General features: G+C 34.3%; 1 protein-coding gene across 1 annotated transcript in view; it reads left to right on the forward strand.

Moving 5' to 3' along the window:
• Window positions 1-524: 524 nt before the first annotated feature.
• Window positions 525-25048, forward strand: part of LOC123662697 — a 72767-nt gene continuing 48243 nt past the window's right edge. The window contains exons 1-3 of the mRNA XM_045597501.1: window positions 525-975; window positions 1277-1468; window positions 3317-3331. Of these exons, the coding sequence (XP_045453457.1) occupies window positions 1357-1468; window positions 3317-3331 (127 nt within the window). The 5' untranslated portion in view covers window positions 525-975; window positions 1277-1356. The remainder of the gene's footprint in view (window positions 976-1276; window positions 1469-3316; window positions 3332-25048) is intronic.

Raw genomic sequence — 25048 nt, forward strand, 5'->3', positions numbered from 1 at the left:
TACATTATATGTTAAATAATGGTTAAAATATCAAACTTTCTTTAAAAACAATGTTAATGGCAAAGTACATTTTTAAACTTTAATTTTATTAATAAGTTAATTATTTTAAACATTATTACAGTTATATTAGCTCATAAAGCTACCACGTCTTATTGCTGCTCTTATCTATCCCCCGCGCAGTTTGACGCGGTGCGGTGTAGGGATTTCCGCGCGTCGAGTTGATCAATTGTTGCACGGAGCCGCAATATCTAAGAGATGTCGGTAAAAACATCTTTATTTAGTGGCGGCAGAGGTAACGTTATCATTATTGTTACCAAGTCCTCGTTTGGCACTATTCTAATTGGAAGCGATTATTATCTGAAATGAATTACTAGTCTGTGTATTATTTATCTAATTTATCTGTAATCGTTTAAGACACAGACATGACATACATGACACAGGTGACGTTGAGTTTGACATTAGTGTGACGTGAAAACATTCTAACTTTGAGTTAAGTTTTATTTTATCTATGGCACATTAAAGAGTCAACTGATCAACTCAAAAAACCAGTTTATTTACTGATCACATTCAGTAACAATTTTACGTCGCGCGCGGCAAAAGTGCGATCTCGATGTGGATCTCATAAGAATTCATTGTTGGCGTAGTGCGACTTTGTACATATTAAAAGTATGTTTAATATTATAAAGACGTGATACCGATTATTATTTATTTTTTATTAAAGACACTAGTTAATTATTTATTATATTTATACAAAGCGACGTACTTCGAAACCGAAGGTGTGTCTGTCGTAGGTTCGAATTTCGAATTGCGAGTGAACAACTGAACACTGCTTGTGCATTCACGTGAAAACGAAAATTGTTACGTGCATATATAAAGCCGCTATAAAGAGATGTTAGTTCAGTGTATATTATTTGTAAATCGATTGTTACTTGTTAAATGATTTGTTCCTCGACATCAGGACCTTATGAATTAAACGTGAGTAAAAGTAACATTTGAATAACTGTAATTTAGCAATAGTTATTGTACGTGTATGCTTGAACAAGCACTTTATAATTTCTTCAGTCTACCTACTTTTTTGTCGTTTATTACTTAGAAATTCTATTACTAGTCAAGTCATTCTAATGGGAATCCATAAAATTACATGAAAATTATAACTTTAACTAGACCTTAACTTGTGAGCCCATTTTTATTATTATTTAATTATTTTTAAATTTATTCTTAGAAAAAATAACAAGAGTTTCGTTTTTAATCTATTAATAAATAACTATTGTTCTAGATGTGCAGATCATTGGGTCGGTTGAGTGATAAGTCCTGATGATATATAGAAGGTTTTACAAGCTTGGCTAACATGTAGTCATGGCCAGCGGCAAGGCACTGTATTCTATAGCTGTCGTTGTACTCGGTTTTATCTGCTTTGTTGTTGGAGCAGTTGCAGTTGGATTACCGACTTGGGGTCATTTTTATAGCTGTAAGTACTAAAAACAACATTTAAATTTGTTTCATTGTAAAAACCATTGGTAGTTTAGAAAATTTAAGTACAATAATTTTTTGTGAATGAATTAATCTCATTAAAATTGTCAGTTTTATTTATTTGGTAGGGCTTTAGATTGAGAACCATTGAATTATCTAAGCTCAAAATTTGCCCGTTTATCGGCATAATTTCATTACAAAAAAAAAAAAAAATAACCCTAACCGATCTAACTTCCAAATTAGACCGTTTATCAACAATTTCATTACAAAAAAAAAAATAACCCTAACCCATCTAACTTCAAAATGACGGTTCTATTAGCATTAGATTTTTACTGTATTCACAAGATACAGAATTTTGCTTTACAACTGGAAGAGTAGAGTATTAATTTTAATTATATTAAAATTCTATACTTTAAAATAGTAAGACAAAGCTATCATCAATATAAACTGATTATAAACATATTATTTTTGTGAGGTTCATTGATCATTTGATACACAACATCTTTGAGAATCCAAGAATAATTCAAGTTCATCTCACCTACTCGCTAATTATGGATATCAATGTCTTGTTTGTCTTTCATTAGTATATTGATTGCATTATTAAACTGAAAAATTTAAAATTGAAAAATATGAAAACTATATTTAAAATTTGCTGTGAGATTATGGCATTAACAATATAGCCACCCCTTCTCTTCCTGTGGGTGTCGTAAGAGGCGACTAAGGGATAACACAGTTCCACTACCACCTTTGAACTTAAAAGCCGACCGTACCATGGAACTTAAAAACCAACTGCTGGCTTTGAAATACACAGGTCGAAAACGGGCAGCAGCATCTTCAGTGGGACAAGCCAGCCCTGTTGTCACCAATGCACCTGTCCAGCGTGGTGACTGTGGGCAGAACGCATGAGTTCACTCAATTTTTGGCGCGAGCTTGTGGAGGCCTATGTCCAGCAGTAGACTGTAATAGGCTGCAATGATTTAAAATAAAAAAGGCAACTTTTGAATGCTTACTTGTTCAATGTTAGGTACAATATCTTGATTTTTTTTGGGTATCGCAGGGAAACCCATTTACGGGTGATATCCAGGATGCCCGGGTAGGAATTCCTAGACCGTATGTCGGCTTCAGCATTTGGGGGTGCAATACCGACCAAAACCCCTGCGGGAGCCTTCAGCCGCTTTAATTGAAGGGTCCCGGATCTGCAGGCAACAGGATCCCTCCAGTGACAGGCTGGCCTCGGCGAAAAGGCCAGACTTCTCCTCCATGGGGAATGTCCGGCTCACCACTGAACAATCCCGACGACGTCATGTCTAGCAGGACCGGAGTCCTATCCCGGCCCGACACGGGCACAGGCGCGTTACTGGAAGCGCATTAAGTACTCGCAAGCCTCCTACGCACCCCCGTTTGTCGCCTGCGGACGGAGGCCTCGTCGGCGGCCCCCTCTTTCATCCGCTCGTCATTCTCCTTCTGGGACATTACTGTCTCGCAGGAGACAGGTGTGCTTTGCAGAGTCCACCGTCGCGCCACAATTGTCACATCCAGTCGTCGGCTCCCTTTGGGCCGTCCGACACAAGTATTCACCAAAGCAGCCGTGCCCGGTGAGAACTTGTGTCAGACGGAATGTGAGGGGCTTGCGCTTACGGCGCATCCACTGCTCAAGGACCGGGAGCAAGGCAGCCGTTACGCGTGTGCCATACGGCTGCTCCGCCAGGCCCTCCCCCCTAATCCGCATTAGCGCTTCTTGGCCCATCTAGCGTACCCGTAGGATTCCGTCCAACGTGGGGCTCTCACCGAGAGCCCTCCTACCCGAGACGTATGAGTAGGTCTCGGCAAGGACCTCCGCCACGAGCTCCCACGGGGGGTCGCCGGCTAGAGCAGTAGCTGCAACCCATGATACCGTACGGTACCCCCGGATCACCCTCACCGCGATCATCCTCTGCGCCGACCGCAGTGCCTTATTCCTCGCAGTGAGGCGATCCGCCTAACCGGGGCACCGTACGTCTCCATACTCCGGCAGACTTCGGAATAAAGCTGCCTGCAGATGGCACTGGGTCCTCCGAGGTTCGGGAGGAGTCTGCCCAGTGCACTCGCCACCTTCACAACCTTCGCTCCCACCATAGCGAAGTGTAGGCCGAAGGTCCACCCTCCGTCAAGGATGAGCCCTAGATATTTCATTTGGGGGCTCATCCTGACCCTCCCCTACAATATCTTGCTTAGAATAAGGTATATTGGTATTAGATATACTAAATGTTGTTACCTCAGAATTTTAAACTAGGTGTACCGATTTTGATTTTTTTTTAATCAAAAGGTGGTGTGTGGCATGTTGTCCCATTTATATTTAATTGAGATCTGTAAATTATTTTTGGAGCTATATCTTATAATGCCTATTTAATTTACTATTTTGAGTCTACCTCCGTTGTATTATACCACATTACTTTTCACTGGGTATACCGATTTTGACGATTCTTGTTTGAATCAAAAGCTGAGGCTTGTTTTGTACCTATTGAGACCTATTTAAATTTGATCGAGATATGATGAATAATGCTCGCAAACGAAATAAAAAACCGACTTAAATTACATCGACAAGTAATTCAACGTAGGTAGACGAAAAAATAGTCAAGTAAATACGCGTTATCAAAGATTACTTAAAAATTAGTCATCAGATCTCGATCAAATTCAAAGAGGACCACAAGACAAGCCTCAGCTGTCGATGTCTAGAACATCTAACCTTGCCATAAAATATATTAGTCCCGTGTGAAATTGTATTCTATTGTAACGGAATAAGAACTATTTTCTTTTCAATGCGTAGAACTAATATATATATTTGTAAACTAATATTTAAGAATATTTTTGTTCGTATTATACTACACGTTACTTTTTTATTTCGTTTCGTTAAATAATAATCAGTATGGACAACGCGATTGTTCTTTGTTCTCGTATGAGTCTCAATATTATCGTGAGTTTGCTTTTTTTTACGATTGCGATGTTGTGTTTTGAGAAACTGTAAAATACTATAATTTAGTTGTTAAGTGAGTTTAGTTATAGTATTTTAGTATAATTGTAAAAGTGTAATTTAATAAAGGACCGCTAGTATTAAATAATTTATAATATGTAACGTTTAACAGCGGGCATCAAAACGCGTCGTTATAATATTATTAGGTATATAGCCGTTGCGAAAACCTCTACGTAGGTATATGTAAACATTACACGATGTTTACATGTCTTATGTACTTGTTAGCGATGGGTTTATCAAAACTAACATATTTCGAAAAATAACATCAAAAGTACCTTGTATTTTTTTCTCAGTTGATAGACAAAAAAATTTGTACGCAAATAAACTAATTTCAAATCAAATACACTGATTGCACAGCAAATTTATTATTAACTAGCTGTATCCTGCGCGCGTTGCTACGCTTTTTTTGGTCGTACCAACTGAAGATCATGAAGTGATCAAATGCATAGTTTACGATTGTAAAAAGGACATACAGACAAACCTTCATTTATATATATCTTAATATATATAAATCTCGTGTCACAATGTTTGTCCTCAATGGACTCCTAAACCACTTAACCGATTATAATAAAATTCGCACACCATGTGCAGTTCGATCCAACTTGAAAGATAGGCTATATTTTATTTTGATATATTAATTATTATATTTAAGAAAAAAATAAAGAAGGCGGTACAAAGTTCGCCAGGTCAGCTAGTATATATATATATATATATATATTAACTATTCTTGCAGCATGTTAGAGCATTATTATCATATCAAAACCTATTAGCATATCAGAACTTGCTGGACATACTTAAAATTTCAAATGTCACGCTCAGAAAATGTATATGCTTTTGTATAGCATTATTTCTTATATATGTTATGGACCAAGTAATAAATCTTAATATATATAATTCTCGTGTCACAATGTTTGTCCTCAATGGACTCCTAAACTACTTAACCGATTTTAGTCAAATTTGCACACCGTGTGCAGTTTGATCCAACTTAAAAGATAGGCTATATTTTATTTTGATATATTATGTTATTATTATATTTCAGAAAAAAATAAGGTGATACGAAGTTCGCCAGGTCAGCTAGTAGCATTATATAGATAATGATTAAGGGACATCCATTTATTACGTAAGTTCAGAATGGGGAGGGGGGGGGGGGGGTCAAATGAAATCTCACCAAATCTCATTTAAGCCAAGGGGAGGAAAATCGAAAATCTCAGTTCAACTTCAAAAAATATAAAATACTAGCGGACCCGGCAGACGTTGTCCTGATCGGAAAACAGCTACCAAAATTGTTTGCTTACATACCGATAGCAGCGCTACCTACCATGTCCAATTGAGATAAAAAGTATCTATAGGTATTCAGAGATGGACCAAATTACAGATGTTTACAAAATTTGATAAAAATTGGTTCCGTAGTTTCGGAGTTTATCTGGAACATACATCGTGATACGAAGTTTTTATATATATACTAGCTGTGCCCGCGACTTCTTCCGCGTGGAATTTAACAAAAAAGTTATTGTTCAGTTCGCAGTTATAAAATAATAAATTTCTATAATAAAAGTAAGTAAATCTCTAAGTTACTCCTTATTACATCAGCTATCTGCCAATCAAAGTCCCGTCAAAATCGGTCCAGCCGTTTCAGACATTAGCCGGAACAAACAGATAGACAAAGAGACAGACAGACAAAAATTTTAAAAAAATCATCATACATCCATATGCATTTAGTAAAAAGCGGCTATTTAAATATTACAGATTTTATATAGATTAAGGGCAAAAAAAATATTTTGAGTTTTCATTTTGCCTGCTAAAATAAATCTCATGGCTGTTACAATCATTTAGTTTTTGCTTTGAATTTTATTTAATTAAATAATTTAACTATAGTATAAGTACTTGAGCAGCTTATGTCCCGTCAATCTCTATTATATTCACGTCAATCTCACGTAAGAGAAGGGGGGTGTCTCCAAGCAAATCTCACCTAAGTGAGAAGAAGAAGAAGAAGAAGAAGAAATATACTTTATTGTGCATATTACATAACATACATCTTTAAAAATAAAATTTGCAAAACAATACTATGCACAAAGGCGGTCTTATCGCTAGGTAAGCGATTTCTTCCAGACAACCTTGGGGTAGAGGAGATTTTAAAATAAAAAGAGTAGGGTTATCAAAAGGCAAAACAAAAATATAAAAAAAACAAAGTAGATCCTACATTCTAATAATAATACAATTATATATATATATATATATATATATATATATATATATATAGTATATATTATAAACATATAAAGAATTAAATACACAAATAAATACATACCCATTACATTATAAATATAATATATAAATAAATAGTATATATTATAAATATATAAACAGTTAAATACACAAATAAATACATACCCATTACATTATGCTTTATCGTAAAATATATACACAAATAAATACATACCTATTACATTAATTATGAAGTAGATAATAGTTAATCATAAATATAATATTGAATAATTATCGACAGCACATTTACGAATAACTACGAGTAAACTTACTAACACAGACCAGCTTTTCACTAACAATTTAGGTAAAAATCTTTTAGTAGCTTCTTAAATGATGTAAGAGTTTTAGCCTCCCTAATAGTTTTAGGCAAAGCATTCCACAGAACTATTGACTGCACTGTAAAAGAGCAATTGTAGAAAGCAGTATGATGGATAGGAATATACAGCGTAGTTGTATCATTCGAGCGCAGTGCCTTGTCAGATTCACGCACTACAAACTTTTCTCTTAGATACTCAGGGGCCCGGGGACTTTTAAGCACATAGTAAAGCAGCGCCAGCATTCTAGTATTCCGGCGAAAGCGGATTGGCAACCACTTGAGCTTTTTACGAAAATCGGATATGTGATCGTATTTTCGCAAAGAAAATACGAATCTAATAGCTAAATTTTGGAGCCTCTCAAGTTTTGTCAGTTGTTGTTCAGTAAGGTCAGGATAGCACGCATCGGCATAGTCGAGATAAGACAGGAAAAGAGATTCCGCGAGTGCAATTTTAGTAGAAGTCGGTAGCATGTATTGTAAGCGTCTTAACGAATTCCAAGTTGAAAACATTTTTCTACTCACTTCTTTAATCTGCGTTGTCCAGTTCATATTCTCGTCCATGTAAACGCCAAGATTTTTAACGCACTTACTATATGGTATGGAAGTGTTATTGATGAGCACCGGAGGTAAAGAAGCCCAGTCAATCCTCGAAATAAAAGCCCGACTACCCAATACTATAACTTGCGATTTCACTGGATTTAATTTAAGACCATAACAGCGACTCCATTCAGCTACAGCAGCAAGATCTTTATTAATTATAGTAATAGCCCCAGGCAAGTTTTCGAGGTCAGACTGAGCATAGATCTGCAAATCATCTGCATACAAATGGTAGAGAGAAGAAATGTTATTCGTGATGTTGTTAATGAAAATGGCAAATAGAAGAGGTGATAAGACGCCACCTTGAGGCACACCGGCAGGTAAATTAGACCAAGAGGAAAGATCTATTGCCATCTTTACTCTCTGCCGGCGCCTCTGTAGATAACTACGAAACCAGTCAATCACTGATGGAGATATGTTAAGTGAACACATGATACTAAGAAGTACGTCATGATCTACCGTATTAAAAGCATTACTGAAGTCTAATAAAGTCAGAACAGTAAGCTTTTTGCTATCCATGCCATATCTGATGTCCTCGGTGACTTTGACAAGAGCAGTAGTCGTGCTGTGTCCTATTCTAAACCCTGATTGAAGTGGATTAAGAAGATTATTTTTCGTCATATACAAAGTAAGTTGAAAGTGGACTATGCGTTCGAAGACTTTGGAAAGAAAAGGAAGGATAGAAATTGGTCGAAAGTCAGTAACAGTAGAAGGATTAGATTTTTTGGGTAAAGGAATAACGTAAGCATCCTTCCAAGTAATGGGAAAAATGCCAGAATCAATAGAACTGTTAAAAATATGCGTGAGAACAGGGAGAATTACATCAAGGATAGGTACCAGCATCTTACGACTAACGTTATCGCAACCAACGGCATCAGACGATATGGATAATATGTTCTTCTTAACATCACATTCAGTAATTTGACTAAAAAAGAACGGAGGATGATTAGGAGCTGGTAGCTGGGAAAGATGGCGTAGTGTGCAAGCCTTTGTATTGGCGTCAAAGTCTGAATCAGGTGAAGCAAAATGTCGGTTTAGTTCGTCTGAAGAAATATCTGAGTGATAATTACTTGTTTGCTTACCAACTCCAAGTGATTTAAGAAACTTCCACACTTTTGCTGGGTTGCCGTTCTCAACCGATTTATGAATATGACGTCTTTGCGCATCCCTACACATCATATTACAGCGATTGCGTATTTTTACGTATCTCTCACGATGCTCATCAGAATTGGACTTCCTATACTTTGCCCTAGCCCTGTGCTTTTTGGCTATCAACAACTTTAACTCGTTGGTCATCCAAGGTGCAGGAAGATGCTTAATTTTAACAGGTCTTACTGGGGCATGTTTGTCATATAAATTAGCTAGTAGGCTATTAAATATTTCTATTTTTTTGTCGATATCCGTTTCGCTATAAATTATGGACCAGTTCAGTTCACGTGCGTCTAATAGTAAACTATCTGAATTCATTCTACCAAAATTCCGCTGCATCAATACTCTTGCCTTTTGTTTAGGAGGACGTAAATTATAAGATAGGTATATCAAATCATGGTACGAGAAACCCTCCGCGGGACACTGTCCAAATTTGAAAACAAATTCTGGAGCAGAAACCATGATCAGATCTAAAAGTGAAGGCACACAACCGGGAAAATAGTGTGTGGGTTTAAGTGGCAACAGCTGCATATTGCACGAATCAAGGATGGTACTGAGTCTTTCAGATCTTCTATCTCGCTTTACCATACATGTGTTAAAATCGCCCATAATTATATTATGACAATATGAGGGAGTATAAGTCACTATAGTCTGTTCAAAAGAAGTAAAGTAGTCTACATTAAGTGATGGGCTATAGAATACACCTAATAACATTTTTGTGTGAGCCAACTCAACCTCTATCAAGATGTGCTCAGCAGCATCAATTGGTGGGGGCTGTGGTGACAAGCTTATTATAGAAAAAGGAAAGTTGGACTTCAAATAAATTGCCAGTTGTGAGGTGTCTAAACTGATCGAAAAATAGCTCACGTAATTAATGGTTGCCCCCTTAGGTCGGCGGAATACATAATAATTATAATTTGAACTTATCGCATTGCCTCGACATTGTGATAGGCATGTGAATTTCAGGTAATCAAGGCAATTTTTATTGTGTAATTAGATAATTATTTCGTTGGGTTTGGTTAGGCTTTTTTATTTTTTATTAACTGGATATATTTTTAAACAGCGCTATTTGAATGAATGATCAAGATCGGATCATTTTCATGATTACAAGTTAAATTAATTTTTTGTCGTTGTCTTGTTCACGTTAATAACCTGGGATGAGTGGCAAACGTATCTGCTCCCAATTCTTCAAGAAATATGTATGTAAAAAAAGGAAGCGTAGACGTTCCATTAAAGAAAAACCTGCTCTTATAATTCTACAATATCACAGAAAAGCAGAGGTGTCTCACTATTTGTATGCTTTTTTATAATTAATTGTTGATATATATAAATAAAATGCTGTTCCACTTATTATTAGATAAATGGTAGTTATGTGATAAAAAACTACAAACACACTTGTTTTGTAAGAAAATGATGTGATAAGTTTAGTGTGCACTAGTAATTATTAGATGTGCGTTCATGAAAAAGCTGTACATTTAAATAAATAGCGATCGTAACACGGACAGACGAACATAATAAATTGTTGTCATACAGTATTTTTGGTTAGAATTGGGATTTGCTTTTAGCACAAAATGTACATTTTTTGATTTGCAATTAAGGATGTATATAATAAGATCAAATCCGCAGTACATCTATTTATTTTTTAAGGTTAATTTTCGTGTCGAAATGTCAATGCCGAATATTTCTGTTTGCATTTTATATTTTTGATGAAAAAATTATGTCATTTTGTTTAATAATTTACGATTTTTAATAAAATTAATACGCAATTTGATATTATCCAATATGGTGGACGTACTGAGTTGAACAGCAGTTCACAGAACGCTACTGAAACGTCAAAAGTTAACGAATATCTCCATAACGACATCGAGAACAGTGTTTTTTTTTTCGTGTAAAAATGAAAAAAATATATGAAGTTTCTGAATATATTGTTTTTGGCCGTGCATTGAATACGATACATATACCTTTTTATCATTTTCGTTCGATTTCGTCAACTTCGGGTGCGAATAACATGGAGTTAAATGAGGCTTTTATCCTCAAATATTTCTTTCAAATCATCGGCTGAGTGCCTTTTTCTTCTTTCAATCGATGCAGCGTAATTAACGCTATTATATATTCCAAATTTGTGGAAAGTTAGACAAGTAGATATATTTTATTACCCATAACTTTGCTCTTAGATTCATTTTGCAAAAGAAATACCTATCTCAAAGTGGAATTTGATGGTGAAAAAGAACATTTAAAACCTTAAAACTTTATTAAAACACACACATTTGAAACTTTATTTGTTTGGATATCATCTGTCGAATACCGTTATCCACAACTGATGAAACAGGCCCTAAGCTGATTAGCGACATAGCTAAAATTTTAAATTCGTTCAATATACTAAAATAAGTCAATGATACGATTAAAACTTTTAAAGTGCGCACTGTAACGTAATACTCTTATTAAAACTTAGATTTATCAAAACAACAATCTGAATACCGTACAAATTGCATTTAGTATCGGAACAAAGGCCGTAAGCCATAACAGAGTAACCTGTTATCTGTACAAATTGTTTGTATATATATTATTAAAAAAGTAAGCGCACAAAAAACCGGACCCTACGAACGGAAGTTGAACTCAACTAAGTAGGGCAAAGACGAGTAGACTTAAAACTATGTACTGTTATGTTCCTTTCTAAAGCTTCGAATGGGGATTGTAAACTATTTTATAGTTACAACAATTTGGTCTTCTATTGTCAGATATATGGAAAACGTAAACTTTTTTTTTTTGTATTTTCACGCATAATAATTTTCCGTAAAAATATGTTTACAATTCCATATGCCCATTGAGGTTAGAGCACGGCAGGATAATAAATAAAAAAATAAAAATTTATCCTGCTCAAAGTCTTGAGCAGCCAGTCTAGAGAAGTACTCAACTTTACCAAGACCATGGCTAAATAATACTGCTAACAAGCAGTGAAAAAATCCTATCTCTATTTTCATTAATAGAACGCGCGGTCGTACAGAGTATGCTAATATTATAAAGATAAATAATTAATTCATATGTCTCATTGTTAAATACACGTTTTGCAAACTCTTGTATTAATAATCAATTGATCAGATGATACTTCAAGGTGAAACCACTCGAGTCAATTTAGTGTAAAACACTGTTTATATGATTGTTATTTGACATAATATCATACAGTATACCAATAACAGCTTATTTTTTATTGTACGAATACCATTGTATACTAAGGGCTATATCATAATAATACCGAGCCTCATCCTTCCTTGCAAAAAAAAGACTTATGTGTTGTACTGGTTTACTTAAGTCCATCAATCCATTCTATTAAATAGTATGGAGAACTTTTAATATCAACAAAACTTTTAATATTAAAAAACAAAACGGAAAGGGTCGACAACGTGTTAATGATGCTTCTGCCGGCCTAGCATGCATACAACGAGATATCTCTTGACGAGAGAGAGAGTTAATGTCTACATCGAGTATTTTCTCGATTACCCTAACATGCGCACTACGAGAGACAAAATTCTCTTCCGAAGACTTCACCTTGTCGAGTAGAGAAACATTATCAACCATAATCCCAACTGAATATCATTCTTATATCTTATGTCGTAAAGTTGAATTTACAAGGTTATTGACCAATTTCAAACGAGTGACACATGTTTTATTTAACAATGTTCTCGGCCTTTTGGCTAAGATAAAAAGTGTATATCTAATTTTAAAAATCTAATATGGAAAATAAAACGGCGTAAGTAAATGAATTTAATTATATATGTAAAACAATATGCTCGTGTTGTGCTTTATATCTTGTCGCACATTAGATAATTGTAATTCTATCACGCATTGTTTTTTTTTTTTTTTAATTTTTAAAATTTTTTGAATTTTTGAATTTTTTTTTTTGATTATTGTTTTTACTTTTATTCTATTTAATTTTATTTTTAGTTATTGATTTTTTTAATATAATTTTGTTTTGTTTTTTATTCTGAATGTTGTCTTGTCTTGTTGTACTAACCCAATATGGACTTATACTTTGGTCTGAAATAAAGTATTATTATTATTATTATTATTTAGAATAAGAAGCAACAGGGCGCAAATACGTTTTTTGTGTCATTATATGGCACACTTCACTCGACTTTTCGCATTTCCCGCTCTTCGTATACCGAAATTATATAATTATAATAGGGAAACGCCATGGTATACAAAAAATAGGCACCCGGTTTTATTTATTTTTTATTTATCGTCTTTCTCGTCGATAATATTGAAGACGAGAAGTTTCTCTTCCTAAAACGACAAAATTCGACAAAATTACGATGTCATGTTAGCTTCCGTAGAGATAAATATCACAGATCACTAAAATTTAATGATTATCTCTTCTTGACGTAACGAGAAGAGTATCGCGTGCACGCATGTTAGCTACTGTAGACATAGAGAGATAATACGAGAAAAGGGGTAGACAAAATTTTGTCGTGGCGCGCATGCTAGGCCGGCTGGTGTTGCAGTCGTTTATAAACTACGGTAATAGCTTATCATCAGGTGAGCCGTACGCTTGTTTGCCAACCTAGTTGTATAAAAAAAAAATGGTGAAATAATTAAACCTACGTTTAAAGAGACCGTAGTGCTAACTGCGAATAAAAATTCGCATACATAGGAATGATGTATTGTATTGTTTACCTGGTTTCACGGTCAATGAAACAATTACAACTACATTCTTACCGTTGGAACTTCGTAAGGTGATAAATTGTATAGCAAAGTTCATGTGACTTGGCTGTAAGATTACGGCAGTAAAGAATATAGCCACCCCCTCTTCCCGTGGGTATCGTAAGAGACCACTGAGGGATAACACGGTTCCACTACCATATTAGAACTTAAAAAGCCGACCGATGGCGGGATAACTAACCAACTTCTGGCTTTGAAATACACAGGCCGAAGATGGGCAGCAGCATCTTCGGTGCGCATAAGCCAACTCTGCGGTCACCAACCCGCATACCCAGCGTGGTGACGATGGGCAAAACACATGAGTTCGCGCCATTTTTAGTGTGAACTTGTGGAGGTCTATGTCCAGCAGTGGACTGCGATAGACTGAAGTGCGTGCTCATGTGACTATATTAAAGTATGCGATATGTAAGTAAGAACGTATTACTTAATAATATGTTTCCTAACTTAGGTTGAAGAGATTGTTTCATTTGTTTGTTAGATCGTAGCAATCTTAAAATCAGTTCTGGTTTCTTGTAAGGATGATTATCTACATAATTAAAAATAAATCATTAAAATGTATTTACGCGCAAATTTACATTGGATATTTTTTTTATTTTATCGGAGTTCCTTACGGCAGGCTTGACATTTGGCTGGGCGACCGAACTGAAAAAAAATGTCATTCATGTCCTACTAATATTATAAATGCGAATATTTTTAAAGATGTTTTATTTTCGTTACTCTTTCACACAACCAGTACTGAACTGATTGTAATGTAACTTCCTATGTAGATACCTGGCGATCCAGAAAAATCATAATCTGCTTTTTATCCCGACATTCACACGGTATCGTAAATTAATGGGATGAAACAGCGAGATGTAGATAGTTATCCTATAACATATTGTTGTACCTAAACTCGTGTTGCATTTTAAAATGTGGCCCGCCTGCCAAACGGTGCATTGACCTTCGAGATCTTTGTGACAAAACTCGTAGGTGATACAAGTATGCAAACTTAGAGTTGTTTTTTTGTTGACTTTCGTGGAATGTTTATCACATTAAGATTCAACGTCTAAATTGATATAAATTATATACTATACGTGTAAATACGTTTACTATAGTCGACAAATAAGTTTTTTTTTATATTTTATTTTAACGTGTTGCTGATTTGCTGCCGCGGCTTTGTCTGTGTGTTTTACTTTTTACTTAGAAGATAATGATCTCAAAATGAAATGATTACGAATAAATTGTTAAATATTGAATTGTCTATTTTAGCGAATGAGCTATTTAACGAAGGAAGTATGAAGTAATACTAAAATCGATGTCTCCACTAACTTTTTATTAAAGAATAATAAAATAAATAATTGTGTTTGCTCGCAAAAAAACAACCGACTTCAATTACATCGACAAGTAATACAACGTAAGTAGACGAAAAAAAATAACAAACGCACTAGTCGTCACTACGATTTTCGAGGATTTCCCTCAATTTCTCTGAGATTCCATAATCAGATCCTGGTTTCCTTATCATGGTACCACACTTGGGATATCTCCTTTTCAACAAAAAAAGAATTATCAAAATCGGTTCATAAACAATGAAGTTATATACACACACACACAAAAAAGACGTTTACGTAGCAAAATATATAATACAATTAATAAATTGTAAAACATAAATTATCAATTCGATATAATGAAACAACAGTTGTTTCATAAAATTCGCGAAAACATTAGAAAACAATAAATTATCAAGAAGAAACCAAAATACAAATTCTTGATAACTATCAAAAAATATTTTTGGAACGAAGTTCCTTACGGCAGGCTTGAAATTTGGCTGGGCGATGGAACTAAAAAAAAATGTGATACTAAAACCATAAAAGAAAAATATATAACGGAAGTGACGTAATATTAGTCACACGACTGTATATGACGTTTGTGAAACTAAAATATTACTAGTAAACTTTTTGAAATTATTTATGTAATTTTATACTGTCGACACATGTACATTGTTATTAAGATTGTAATATGAAAAAGCAAGAAATAAAAGGCTTTTTTATTTTTATTTTATTTATACTGTCGACAAAAATAAATAAAGACATATGTTTTTTATTTCACTTAATAGTTTCAATTATTATTATTATTTTCTTTGATTTATTTTATTTTACGGTATTTGTTATTTTCTAAAATACTAAATTTCCTAAATACTTTTATGTACTTAATTAAAAACCGATCAACGAAATAAAAAAAAAACAAAGTTTGTGTATACTTAATGTGGATACGCTACACAATCATTCAACTACTAGCAAATTCAAGTACCTACAAAACTTTTTATACGGAGCAGTTAGAAAAGTTTCTTCAAAATAGACTGTAACGTTAAACAGAATGTTATTTTAACGCTTAGTATAATGAATATTGTAACTACAAAATAAATTACAAACAGTTTTAAGAAGATTATTTCTATTAGTTCTTATACTGAATGGAATTTCTTTTTAAGCAAAAAAATACTCGTTTCATTAAACAATTTTACATCATTAACATGTTGGGTATGTATTTTTTACAATAAAATTTACATTAATGATTACATGTATTTACGTAATAATTTCATGATCGTTACTAAAAAAAAATATTTCAATAAATACAAAGTATTGAAAATTGCTATTACAAGATTATCATTTGTTACACGAACTTCGGGTCATGGGTGCGCTTTTAAGTCACAAAATATGGCTTTAGCAATATCAATATTTTATTTATTTATTTATTACAAGCTTTTACCCGCAACATCGCTCGCATTGAATTTTTTTAGTAAAAAGTACTCTATGTAACATCTAATACCTTCAAGAATATGTGTACAAAGTTTAATGATGATCGGTTAAGTAGTTTTCGCGTGAAAGCGTAACAAACAAACTTGCATTCACATTTATAATATTAGTAGAGATAACTATTTTAGCTCCCATAGGTCTTATACTTTAATATACCGATATTGCTACAACATCAGAAATGTGGACTTTTTTGTGTATTTATAAACTTGTCAGTAACAAACAATTAAATTATTACATTAGAACTATACCAACCAATGGTATTACTTTTCCTTGAACTGTACAATCCTAAATAAATAATAAATACAAAAATTCAGTCCAAATACCTACGACTAATATTTTAAATATTAGTTAATCGTAAACATTTAAATGTATACGATTTAAAGTCGTTTAAATACATAACTAACAATTAAATCTGATAGCAAGTAACAATTGCTTCTTCTTAAAAGATAATAATTACGCTTTGAAACGAGTCTATTACTTCACATCCACGCTCCTAACGGTACGCGAACGAAACATAATAATTTACTCCATAGTAACCGATTTGAGTGATCATAAACCATTATAATGATTAGAACGAGCGTTATAAAAAAAAAAAAATAAATAAAAAAACGTAGAAAACGTAAAGATAAAAGAGAAATAAAAATATTTAAGAATTCCTATCAAAGAATGATAACTTTTTTTGCGAGCGAGAAAATAATTGAAATCTCTACACTACAGGTTAATTAAACTTCAAATAGATTCTTCCGTGTCGAAATATTTTGATATTTTACGTTTTAATCAAGACAATATAAATATTGAATGATATTTTGATATATTTTTTAATGAACACTTTAGTCTTTATGTATTAAATTTGGGTCAAACGTAAATTACTTTTACTTTAGGCACAACTAAATATGCCTTGCGGTTTTACCTCTGTTCAAATATGATACTTAACAAACGGGTATGTTTATTGCCATCTGTTTATATCATTCACATTGGACTTCGTATCATTATATTTTGTTACAACTTATACTGGTCAGAATATAATACGCCAAATAATATTATACCATGTTACGTTGGCACAAAATTTTTCTTATTTATTTATTAATTTGTTGACAATAGACAGCGTTTACAGAATACAGTAAAGTTTTTAGGACAGCAGTACCATAAGCCGAATTTAAGATAAACTAAGTGACACCGCTCTAATACACGTTTAGATTTCTAAAGTCAGGTAATCCCCATATTCAAAATATTTATCCTCTGCATTCAAATAATCTGAATATTTAAAATACAAATTTTGCACTTGAAAGCTGAACTAAAAAACTGGTATCTCAAATTGTATCTTTGCCATTGGATATTAATTTACGAATTCTATCGACTGGGACATCTCTTTGTAATCTAAATTACAACAACGTCCTAATTATATGTACATAATAATAGACTTTTTTCTGAAGATAATTTCGAATAAGTGGACATTTTTCGTTTAAACTTGTGAGAAATGACCTCTACGAGAATTCTTGAGTAAATTCAAGGGCGAAAACTTGCGATTAAAAAAGTTTTTTTAATGACGTAACTGTAACGTGTTTCGGATAAAATATGAGTGTAACAATGGAATTACTGTTGTACTCGATTGCGAACGCGTATCGTTTCATCAGTGGTCAGCATGACGATGATGTTTCTTGAGTGACAGACAATGACCCCGGCCTTAGACGCCACGAAAAGAAAGCCTACGAATGAGTGTTTTAGTACAGCGTTATTGTAGTTCTCGCCTCAGGATTAGCTTTAGGCAATCATTGTCTGCGATATATACAGTTTACATGTATGCTAATTGTGCAACATGCTCAGTGACATTAACACGTTTTTTTTTTTCATTCGTGTCAGTTTATCTTTCTATCCACAAACGTTTTGTGAATTGTTCTAATGTATTTTTTTTTTTTTCGTTATTCCTATTACCGCTTATTTGAAGCTCGATTTACTTTCAAGTTTCTAATGCATGTGCTTATTGGAAAGGATGTTGTTTCAAGAGGTAATATAAGTTTTAGAATTACGTCTCAAATTTTTTTGTATAAAGTTGTCGTGGTCCAGGAATATCTCACCTGTATTAAAAATATATCAGAAATGTAATATACCAAATTCGTGGCGTTTTTGTATAAAAAAAAAAACTTATTAAAACTATCGGTTTCTTATTTCATAGTTGCGTTTTTTTATGTTATCGATTTAATATTTTATTTCTTTGGTTATGAATGATAATGTAAAAGTCGTTGATACTGGAATTTTTAATGTAGTCTGAACTGTTACGTTTTGGATCGCTTGTTACTTTAAAAAAACGAGTGTACTTCAGACCAGTAAGGTAAAATTTCTTTAACAACAGCCTGCACAATATAATATAGTCCGTTTGCCTCGCCCAATCTCACTTTTCGTCACACTGTCGTCACGCATTCACCAGCTTACTCCCCGACTCAAAGCGTATGTAAAGAAGTTTTACTTCAAAAATGCGATGTTTAACAATTATTTTATTTTTACAATTTGTAAGACATTGAAACATTAATAGAAGAAGAGAATGAAATTAGTGGAATTGAATATGTTTAAACGGTATCTATCTGTTCTCGCGTTGTGTCTTAGTCTAGATATTTCTTAATTTAATTAACAACAAAAAAAAAACATAAATTTTACGACATAATAGCTTAAAATAATCCATAAAGTAATATAATCCATATATTTATAATACACACAAAGACCTAAATCGAACTTTGTGCATGCAGTAAAATTTTTGCGTTGACGTTTTAATAAACAAGTCTAGGTACTAAGTTTCTAATCTAGGTCATAAGTAAATGAATGTTACACGGCAAATACTTATCGTTTATTTAACGACTTATTGTATAGTGCTGTAACAGATCGCTTACTTCGAATAGTAAATCGTAGTTAAGTCACGAATATTTTTAAATATTTGTGCAGCTTCGTAACTCGCTGTCTTCGCACTTGCGCAACCAGTTCTACTTTGTTTGGTTTGATATGTTGTTTGACTATATTATATTATGATTTTATGCATAACTTTATATGTACTCGTATCGTTTGATTCGCAGTATCTTATAAACTATCTCTGATCGCATGTTCATGCTTATTTGAGACAGTTCCGATACTATTTAATTAATGATATAACTAGACGTATTAACAAATCATTTGTTAAATACGTATTTTTTGCTATTCGAACCTGAATGAAAATTAGGGACAGGATTTAAATTGAGACTCAGTATACGAAACTCTGTTCCCCACATGTTCCGTAATTTTAGTGAACCTAACAAAAAAAAAACCCACCAAGGTCGACACTCATATTCATCTTCTTTCACAGTTATAAATATAGCGACCCAAATACATCCTTTATTTTTGGCATCTTCAATGACATTGGTTCATTATTAAATGTAAATCGAATAACAAAAAAAGTTCCTTTATAATTATAAACACTACTTTATTTTTGTCGGATAATATATTTGCAAGATTAAAGTCTTAATACAGTTTAATACTATTGATTGGTATTCCATACCGTTTCGTTCTTCTATGTACGAGTATTTAGTTGTCTCAAAACTTTTATTCTGTATTCATTTCATCTGTTCCAAGTTTAATACTCATAAAATATTACGCAGTAACGTTATAATTATAATCTTCTTCTAGCTTTTCTATTATATTGCTTTAAATGCGAAGCTATGGCTTACGAGAAATAATTACGAAAAATAAGTTAACTAATAAAATAACCAGACTTTATTTTTGATTTATATGCATTTCTAATTAACAAAAAAAAGATAGGGTTAATGTTAAACCAAATATCGAGTAGGATTTTTAAAAATCGTAAGAAATGAACAATCATCCAAGTGAGTACATGTCCTTCGGTCCGCTTGATTGAAGCCTACTGCGGTTACCCTAGTCTATAGACATCTGCAACACCAAGGGTATATCATATCATACCCTACACCACAGTCTACACAACGCGTCCCCAGAGGGTCTGGCTACCTTAGCCACCACAGAATACAATACTACTTTCGAGCGGTATTATTTGCTTGTGAAATTATCCAAGATTTTGAACAATATACTTCCTGCTGTACCCTACCTTACTTCGAATATTTTTTCTTTACCGAATAACCCAAAGGCTTATGTCCAGCAGTGCAATAGGCTGAGCTGACGAATAACCCAAAGCCCTTACGATTTCATGCGTCATTTGACCATCACTAGTCATTCATTTGAAAAATGACTAACATAATTCGAAAAGATCAGGACATATATTCAAATGTAGGTCATTTTTGATCCAAGCAAGGTCGGTTAATTGACACGTGACACGTGAGTCAACTTTAATGAGGTGCAAATGTGTCGCCTCTCAACGGATTCTTCCTAGATACGTGCGAGTAATTACTACCTAGTAACTGTTATAAAGATTTTCAACCTTTCGGCTATCATATTAAAGTCTATTTCACCAAGATTGCTGTAATATTGGTACCGTTCGAACGTATTAAAACTAGCTCGTTACAAGTACTATGTTGAATATGAAAGTGATGATTTTACATAGTACTTAATAGCTAGCAACGTCATACAAGCATCAATTTTAATATGAAATTGTAAATTCTCATGTTCTGGGAAACACAATCGTTAAATTATTAATTGCATATTTCACGTAACAGGACAAAAATACTGCTGCTTTTATTCTTGTTAACAGTTCTAAAACAAAACTAAAGGTACGAATCCAAAATTGCGTAAAAAACACGACCGCGACCCTATTCATTTGTTAGTTTGAAAAGATTTAAGAAGTTTGTCGTTTTGTTTACACATCACGTAACTACAACTCATAGATAATGTTTGAACTAACGTTTTGAGTCATAAAAGGAAAGTGAGTAATTATACTTAAAATGTTCGTGAATGGATTAGGTGATATAGTCACAAACAAACGTTTAAATTAGCTTTTTATGTAACCAATAAAAATAACAAAGGTGTTTTGTTGAACAATCGTTCTGGTGAAAATGCTGCGCGTAGACGCCTAAACACCGGTGGTTTGCGACTTCGATTCCCGCTCGGTATGGATATTTATATTTGTACAAATATTTGGTTCAGGTTTGGATGTCTTTCCTTGTGGGTCTCCCCCATCGTGCCTCGGAGAGCACGTTAAACTGGCGGTCCCGGTTGTTGTCTTAATAGTGGATCAGCATGATGGATTAAGCTCCAATCCTTCTCCTACAAAGAGACAGAAGTCTATGCCCAGCAGTGGATTGTTACAGGCTGAATCGTGATTTTGATACTTCTTTTTAGTAGAATCCATCAATTGACAAAATCTTTGATCAAAAACTTGAATCTTTGAATCAAAAAATACAGTATGCATTACTGAATTAAGTATAAGTTAATAATTCAGTTTTAACTGCTTTATTATGTACCCAAGAGCCTATCAAACTAGGAAAACATATAAATGCGGAAAGATAAAAACCTGAACGCGACGTAGGCTTGATACAAGAAGCGCTTACATTGACTGAACGCAAATGTTTAGCAATTTTCGAGTGATATCACAAAGTTGTAACACTTGAATCATCAAGACCGGTTTCCTGTTATCACTAAACAGTTCATGGACGTAGTTCGTGTTTCACAGATGCTGTAAATGTCTTATACTTAAGTACACAGGCTACGCGGTTCCAGTCACGATTATAATTTCTGTTAAGATTCTATACGTCGTAGAGTTAAGAGGAAAGGGTACCGGGTCTTTCTCCATACAAACGTAGTCGACTGTTTTCTCCCTGGATAATGACACTAGATCAAATATTTTTGTGACATAGAACTCTTTGCTGCCATGACCATGCCCCTATGTTTTGATTTTTTTCATAATCTTATTATCATAGGAATTAGGAGACTTCAAAAACTCGAAATATTGCATAATTTTTTGTACATTTTCAGACACTCATTAAAAAAAAATATATGCATATTTTCAAAAAAATGAAAACATAGGGGCATAGCCGAAGTCTTCTTTTATTTTCTAAAAAAAATTTTTTAAAAAAATTGCCATGTTTTGAGGAGAAAACAGTCGACTACGAAACACTGTTTTGGTCAAAAATTATATACCTAAAACGGTCTGAGCTGCAGTTGTCCCTTTCTTGCTTTTTGGGGGATAGGTCTGGGGGAGGGAAGGGTCAAAGCAATACGTATATACGCCAGCGAAGTGATGCCTCATAGTCGACAATTATATCGATACACTAGTGATGTAATTTTTAGTCGATATTTTCTAAAATTCGTATTAACAAAATTAAATAATTTCTCTTTTCATAAATACAATAAAACCATATTTGTATATGCGATTTTTATTGTAACACTGTGCAAACCTGGGCGAACGAAGGGTTTCGCTAACAAATAACAATGATAATTATGGTAAATAACTGTGTTGTTTGTTTTTGGTATCAAATTAAAGGGCTCAATACAAGGATTTCAAAAAAGTATATTATGATTATCATTACCGTAATACTAATAAAAAATACAATAAGAAAGTTTAAAAAATTAGGACTGTTCTTTCCCATGCCTATGCCAAGCAAGCTGCGAGCCGCGCTTCTTCCTCGCCTCCTAGGCGAAAAACAACTTCGGGGTTTACTCTTTCCAATATATTTTTTTTATCAATTTCGGAATACTCTGTAAAAAGCTATGCATGGTCAAACATAAATAAATATAGGTACGTGGCGACTTTAGAACCTCCTCTGTTTTTTTTATCGGTAAAAAATTGCTTAGTTGTTTTCTTGACATTACTGAGGAGCAGATTATTAAATCTATGTACCTATGCGATTCGTATTTGGACTTCGCAAATAGAATCATATTTCTGAATTGCGTAAAAAACTCAAGTGGCACCACTGGCGTAGCATTCCTTGGAACCCCGAGAACCTTGGGGCCCTGTATCAAAATTAGTGGGGGGGGCAGGCAAATGATGGGTAAAGATTTCTCACAAAAAATGCTTGCATTGAATTAAAATAAATATTTATTGATTATAAGTTATAACTTCCTCCTAGAATAGACAATAGTGAGTGTAGTCTGCTGTAGCTGTTCCTGTTCCATCGAAATCCTTAGGTAATTTTTTATCAGTTTTAGTTTTGAAAAACATCAAGTTAATACCTCCGGAAAATTGGATGCAACGCTATTGAATTTTATCAGTAATAATTCCATGAGTTCTTTAATGGAATGAATGTTTTGAATTTCGGATTTTAGGTTAATTTAAAGAGCTTGTAGTTCCAAGCTGGAGAGTTATTAGCCTTGACCTGCAGCAATAGATGCGGGGGATCGTTCGCTTCAGCCTGTGAGGCCAATACTATTAGTGAATTCCTATGAATCTTCCGCATCTATATGGGGGATTCACAGGCGCATAACCTGAAGAAGAGATTCAACGCTGCCTCCAGGTCTTACAGGTAGTAAATCGCTAGGGCAAAGTTCAAACACAACAGAATTGGCGAGAGACTATTGGGCTTTCCGAATGGAACCCGTGCCTTTTGTTTCTTACAAAAGCTGTCGAAGGTAACTTTTTTTAGTCTACACTTTCATCATTGCGCGAACCTGAAGGCTCTCTGGCATATTATGCGAAAAAGTAAGCGAAATTCTTTGCACTCTTTTTGCGTCGAATTCAACTCTTGACGATGAGGGAAAAGCACCACCGAGCATTCCACGGTGCGAACACGCGATGCGTAATGTGCACTATGAGCAGTGTCGTTTGTCGTGTTCTGCATTATTTCGATGTCAAGAAGTCTAGTGGTGCTAATTGTATCCACCAGTGGTTTGCAACCAATGTGCGAGCTTCGTGCGCAATGTTTCCGCGTACATTCAAAGTGTGGAATGACCTTGCTAAAATTTGGGGGTTTTAAAGCGTCTAGTGTCTACATCTTTTCTCTAAAGGCCATGGGCGACGGTAGCCGTTATAAATCAGATGGCTTCGTCCGCTTGTGTGCCCCATTCTTATATCATCATTACAGCCTATACAGTCCACTGCTGGACATAGGCCTCCACAAGTTTACGCCAAAATAAAACGTGAACTCATGTGTTTTGCCCATAGTCACCACGCTGGGCAGGTGGGTTGGTGACCGCAGTACTGGCTTTGTCGCACCGAAGACGCTGCTGCCCGTCTTCGGCCTGAGTATTTCAAAGCCAGCAGTTGGATGGTTATCCCGCCATCGGTCGGCTTCTTGAGTTCCAAGGTGGTTGTGGAACCTTGTTATCCCTTAGTCGCCATTCTTATATAAAAAAGATTAATTCATTGTTCATAATGATTAACTGAATCCCGAAATAAACGATACAGAATGTTATCAACAATTGGGCGCACGCTTGACTCGGATAAAAGGGGACTGCTTTTCAGACTTCAGTCATTTCTGAAGTTAAAACTCTATAGGTATGTATGACAGTTTTTTTATTCTTTTTTCCAGGAAGCACAAGATTAAGTGACATTGTGGATAACATTTTACTAAGTTTTGCTTACACACCTTAGGGGCCCTGTAAATAGGGGGCCCCGTATCATTGATACGGCTGATACGGCAGTAGTTACGCCCTGAGTGGCACTCAATTCCCTACTTCGGGAATACGTATATTCTCAACTTACTTTACTCTATTCTTTTTAACCCTGTTGTACCTGCTTATCTAAAACGACGATTTAAATTTCTTAGTGATTCCAATGAACGCAGTTTTCGTTCTGAGGAAAGCTTACTTCTTGAATTTCCCTCTCACTCCTCTTTCTTTTATACTAAATCTTTCACTGTTCAAGCTTGTCGA

Source organism: Melitaea cinxia, chromosome 19, assembly GCF_905220565.1.
Source record: "Melitaea cinxia chromosome 19, ilMelCinx1.1, whole genome shotgun sequence".
Classification (NCBI taxonomy): Eukaryota; Metazoa; Arthropoda; class Insecta; order Lepidoptera; family Nymphalidae; genus Melitaea; species Melitaea cinxia.